The 6,000-nt window shown below is 50.0% G+C and overlaps 1 protein-coding gene across 1 annotated transcript in view; it reads right to left on the reverse strand.

Annotated features, from left to right (window-relative positions):
- ITPKA (inositol-trisphosphate 3-kinase A) overlaps positions 1–3,002 on the reverse strand; it is a 54,885-nt gene extending 51,883 nt beyond the window's left edge. Inside the window, exon 1 of the mRNA XM_054025416.1 lies at positions 2,293–3,002. Coding sequence (XP_053881391.1) covers positions 2,293–2,787 — 495 coding nt within the window. The 5' untranslated portion in view covers positions 2,788–3,002. The remainder of the gene's footprint in view (positions 1–2,292) is intronic.
- Positions 3,003–6,000: the final 2,998 nt, after the last annotated feature.

Here is a 6,000-nt window from a genome sequence, read left to right on the forward strand (position 1 = left end):
GATGTAGAGCTTTCTCTGAACCCTGTCCAGATTTAAATAGTGCTAACAAACTTAATAGGGTTTTAAATGGGTAACACAGCTTACATCCAAAACATACACTTATGTACCATGTTTTTAAAATGTAGTATACAGGGTAGTAAGCTGTTCTGACTAATGATTTAGGGCCTGATACTGCACACATTGAAGTCAATGAGAGGTTTACTACTGACCTCAATGGTGCCAGACCTGGACCAAATTGCATCCAACAGGACACCTGGCTTGGAGGATAGTTTTGCTTCAGATTATTCTCAGGAGACAAGTTAGCCTAGGGCCAGCATGAACGGCATCAGGTTCTTTGTATTGATAAAGTGCTATTAACCACGCATCCAGCCCACAGCTCTCAATGATGGATGTTCAGAGCTAACAGTGTTCCATCATCATACCCACTCACCGCCTGCAATAGCAGACAGGAATGAACTAGATGATCTAATATTCCACCACCCTACCACCCCGTCTTTAATTTATATTATTCTGTAACTCAAAGTCAATGTCATAGGCTACAGGTATTTATAAAAATAACATTAAAATCTTGTTGTTGTAATAATAATAGTTTGCCGTTCTACAGGGGATTCCATCTGAGGATCATAACTTTATCAATATTAGTTAATTAAGCCTTGCAAAACCCTTTACAGGATATTATCTTACATAATTGGGAAACCGAGGCACAGAAAAGTCAATTTTCCCAAGGTGACAAAGCACGTCTACGGGAATAGAACCAAGGTTGCATAATTCCCTGGCCTGTACTTTAGCCACCCAACCATACTTCCTCTAATTTAATAATCCTAAAACCTCTCAGGAAAATAACACAGCTGGAAGAATTACCTGCAACACTGTGTCACTTATTTTTTATCTTGTTTCACAATATATGCTGGTTTTCCTGATTCAATTCACTGTCAGTGGCCCTGTAGTCATAAACAACCCTATAATAATAAAACATTGGGTGGTCTCAAGAATGGTGGATAGGGGAATTTGCTAAGGAAACATTTCAGTTTCAAGGCACCCAGAGAGTTGTTATAAACATGAAGTAAAATATGTATTACCACTATGAAAAACAAGCCAACTGCATGTCTTCAAAACTGCCCTTTATATGCAAGAGCAGCTGCCACATTACATAAGGGATTTACTGGGATGAATGTATTACTGCCAAAATGAACAAAAGCATGCATGCTAATAATTCCAAGCTCCTCCCAATTTTCTGTCAAGATCACAGCACGAAGTAGCTCAAAAATTGACAACCAGAGACTTGGGGAGTGGGAGAGGCAGAAATACCTGCTGGTAAATGGCTGGAAAAAAATATTATTTTTAAAATCCAACAAGAGAGACTGAAAAATGCCTGTGATCAAAAAATGCCAAAACAATTTTAAAAAAATCTTAATAGATTGATGGCAATTTCACAGCAAGAAGAGAAACAGTAGCAGCACTTGGCTGGGTTTCAAGAGCCTCAGGTCCCCAGCAATGTAACACAGAGATTCATGTAGCATTATCACTGATCAGCATGGTGGATTTTTCAGTTTATGTGATTGGGTAAGGGAAAATAGTTTCCTTTTAGTCAGGTCACTGAAACCTTGCTTAAAACACCAGACTGGTGAGCGCTCAATGACCCCATGCACATTCTGAGACCATGGGACTGGAAGCATAGCTTGAATTGCGTATTTCTCCACGTCCACAGGCATGCTATGCTGCTGTTTGCAGTAGAGCAATACGACTAACTGAAGGGGAGTAACTTGAGCTCACATGAGCTGACCAGTGACTGGATGTTGTTGGAGGACTGTGTTATCAAGTTGGTGTTTACCACGGAGTACAGTGGAGCTGAGAGCCTGATATCGCAGGCACCTATACAACAAAGAGCCCTTCGGCTTAGATTAGGGTAGACCTGTTGTTTTCATTTTAACAGACTTCATTTTAAACTAACCTAGTGCCGGTGAAACGTGCCAGATGAACAGCCCGGTGGAGACCCAGCCCCAGAAGTACAGCAGGGGCAGTGGAGGCCTCCCCCAAGCTAGCCCACAACAAGGTCGTCCATCACCCTGGGTATCCGACCCCTGCTGCTATATCCCCAGCCCACGCTCATAGCAGTCGCTCTCCACCACCGCCAGGAGGCGCCGCTTCTAGATCGGCGACGCGGCTCGCTGGCTGCATATGGACCTGCGGGCACGTGGGTGTTTCTCCCAAACGCCCGTCCGCGGGGGACGTGGGAAGCAGCGGGCCGTCCAGGATGGGTCGCTCGGCTAGTCTGCCGCTGCGGGGGCCTACCTGGTTGGTGTCCTCCCCGTGCTCCAGGTGCACGATGCCCTGGCTCCTACCCTCCGTGTCGCTCAGCAGGTCGTCCTCGGAGTCCTCGAAGACGGACGAGGAGCCCGTGGAGGACAGCGAGGAGTTGGAGAGCCGGCGAGACTGCAGCAGGTGCAGTGAGCTGCCCGTCCCCAGCCAGCCGCTCTCCGGGTCCGGCGGGGGCCCTTTGGGGCTGCCCTGCGCCTCCTCGCTCTCCTCGGGGGTGACGGTCAGCTGCGGGATGACCGGCGGCAGCAGCCCGTTGGGGGGGCGGCAGCTCCTCTTGGCCGGGTCCGGCAGCTCCCTTGCAGCAGCGGCGCAGTGAGCCTCGAAGAACGAGCGCAGCTCCCCGACGCTCAGCCGCTTGCCCCTGCCCAGCTCCGGGCTGTTCTGCCGGTGCCAGCTAGAGTCCATGGTGGGGCCGGTGCGGGGCGCTTCCTGGGCACCGCTGCGGAGCCGGGGGCTGTGCGTGTGCATGGGGGGAGCGCGGCGCTGCCGGGAGCCCGGCCGCCGATGCACCCGGGTAAACTTCCTGCTGGCTGCGTCTGCCGCGCGGAGCCGGGGGCCGAGGAGCGCCCAGAGTCATGTCCCAGCCCGCCCGCACTCGCCCGCAGGGAGGCTCCAAGCCGGAGCCGCCTATCCTGCCTCAGCCGGGGCCACAGCCAGGTCCATCTGGGCTGGCTCAGCCCGCCCAGCCGCAGCAGCTGAGCGTAGCCGCCGGAGGGAGGAGTCAGGCCCACGCCCGCTCCTGGCTGCGGCTTGGCCCCTTCGTCTCTTTTGCTTTCAGTTTCCACGGCGCCACCCAGAGACGCCTCAGGAGAAAGCTGCGGGAGAGCCAGGCCCACATCGGGCCCTAGCCTCGCGCAAGCGGGGTGACAGCCCGGGCCAGTGCCGGCTCCGGGGCCCAGGTCCGCCGCTCGGCTTCCTCCCGGGCAGGGCGCAGAGTGCAGCCTCGCGGGCGCTGTTCACGTGGTGGCGCGTAGGGCTCCAGCCTCCATCTTCCGCGCTCCCCTGGCCCGCTGAGAAGTTGCCCAGCCTGTGCTGTGCCCCAGGCGATGGGTCTCCGTGGACGGCAGCCACGCGCACCCCCCTGGGTGGTTATCGCTCACCAGTGTGCCCCCCCTCACCTGCCCACAGCCTGGGGGCAAAACAACCAACAGACACCCTCCCATCAGCAAGAAACAGGGATGCCTTACCCTTGTTCGCTGCTCCCACTCCCCGTCTCAGGCCAAATCCTGCTCTCACGGGCCAAGGGGAGTTCAGGCTCCTTTTCCCCCTTAGGAAATCTGTGACCTGATGGACAATGACCGGGTTGGTAGACCTGTCCCCCACAATCTCCCAGACACATTTCAATAGTTCAGTACATGCCCTTGGCCCCAATTCTGAACTTCCACAGACATCAATGGGAGTTGCGGGCTCTCAGCAGCTTGCAGGAGCTGGTCCTGCTTCAATGTTTAAACTGGTCTCTGCTAGGAAAATACTTGGTGACTGAGTTGCACAATGTTAATGGTCCAATAGGTACTCAGGCTGGCTGAACTGCATTGTTCAGCAGCTGAAGGTGCATCTGCTCTCCTGAGTGGGCAGTGCATTTTAGGGTTGAGCTGGATACTTTAGATGTATGTGAGGTTCTCGCATATTTTGGCACTCAAGCATTGAGCAGTAGCATCCTCAAGCTGTTTTCTGATGCACTAGCATACTTTGTGTGTTGTGAAAGCTGAATAATATGTGGTTTGGGCTCATATGCACTATTTCACCTGCTGACCTGCGCTTAGTTCAGTTTTTCTAACCCACCTCCTATCAAGATACAATTCCATTCAGTAAGGAGGGTACCCTGTTACATCAGAATCCTTTCTACCTCATTTACCTTGCCAATTATCTTCCACTCTCTTTTCCTTACAATGCATGAGATAACAATTTATCTCCTACATTGTAAGACCTTTGGAGCAAGGAAGGCCTTACAGTAAGGTTATATCACTATAGAGTTGAGTAGTACACTGAATAATTTGGAGATCAAATGGTGACATCTTTAATCACTCTTTGCTTATTAGTTACTCAACCTTAATGCCCATTGAAGTCAGCTGGACCTTTTTCTGAGTAAGGACTTCAGAATTTGTTCTTTTTATTTCTCATGCACATGCACAGAGAGAGAACTGTGAACCTCTAATGGAATTCCTCTTATTTTTCTGCCTTCCCATCCTCCAGCTCTAACAAAACTTCCCCAGAGATCCCGCCTGATAGCGCCTATCCTTTTGACCAAGGAAGAGTGGCAAGGAGGCCTGCTGGAGCCCATAAAATACCTCTCCCTAATCAGCCAGATGAGATCTTATTGAGTAATACAAAGCACTCCTCTGCTCTTCAATTGAGTGCACCATACCCAAATTGTTCCTTTTTCTGCCAGCCTGGGGAACAGCAGCCCACATGGACTTGTAAAGTATTATTATTGATTCCACTTCTGGTTGATTTATCTGATTTAAAAGTTAGAGGCTTTACTATATAAAAGTGGCAACAAATCTGACAGAGTACCTCTAAGGCAGTGGTGGGCAGCCCATGAGATGGTTTGTTTACATTGACCGTCCGCAGGCACAGCCACCCACAGCTCCCAGTGGATGTGGTTCACTGTTCCCGGCCAATGGGAGCTGCGGGAAGCGGCAGCCAACACATCCCTGCAGCCTGTGCCGCTTCCCGCAGCTCCCATTGGCTGGGAACGGCAAACCACAGCCACTGGGAGCTGTGAGTGGCCGTGCCTGCGGATGGTCAATGTAAACAAACCGTCTCGTGGCCTGCCAGTGGATTACCCTGATGGGCCGCCTGTGGCCCACAGGTCGCAGGTTGCCCACCACTGCTCTAAGGTGAGTCACAGGGGATGATAGCTGCTGGCAGGCTATACCTTGGTGATAAAGTGTGCAAGAAAATAGAATGATTTAGCTGACTCTGTCTCTCAGAAACAAGCACAGGCCAAAACCAAGGAATTTGTCTTTATGATGGACAGAATTATGGAGGAAGTCTCTGTAGGCTGAGAATTGATATGGAAATATAGATAGATGCACAACATTTTATATAATTTTTAAGTGACGTTTTAGTACTCAGGTACCATATTGATATACCTGCAGGCTCAGGCCTGGTCCATAAGCTGAGCTGTACACGCTTAAATGAAGGTATGATTTTATACTGATTTAGTTAAACTGATGTGGCTCTGTGTGGATGCTCTTGAATTAGCTTAAGATGGGTTTATATTAGTCTGGCATGCGTCTGAAAATTTGCAGGCCCAGCTAAACCTATGTAACCAGTTCTAAACTGATGTAAGAGAGACCATGCACAGAAGTTGCACATGTTATAACTTAAATCAGGTTAGTTAATCAGTGTAACTTGTGGTAATTCAGTCTTCTTCAGATCAGCCAGTCAATGTGCCACAATCTGCACTGCCTTCAGGGATCACCTTTGAATGTAGATGATAATTCAGATTCCAGGCCCATGTAGTCCTTGACCTCTGCAGAAACTGTCAACCAGGCTGCTAGCTGTGATTGTGTTCTGTGATGTGAACACCTGGCTGCCAGAAATTGTACTCGGACCACCAACTCATTTTACATAGGATGGCAAGCATCCATCAGATGGCACCCTGTTGGAGGAGCTATTGATCTGTGTTAGGTTTGAACAAACATTATTTTTACAAAATCTTTAGATCTAGGTTGA

The sequence above is a fragment of the Malaclemys terrapin genome, chromosome 4 (assembly GCF_027887155.1).
Source record: "Malaclemys terrapin pileata isolate rMalTer1 chromosome 4, rMalTer1.hap1, whole genome shotgun sequence".
Classification (NCBI taxonomy): domain Eukaryota; kingdom Metazoa; phylum Chordata; order Testudines; family Emydidae; genus Malaclemys; species Malaclemys terrapin.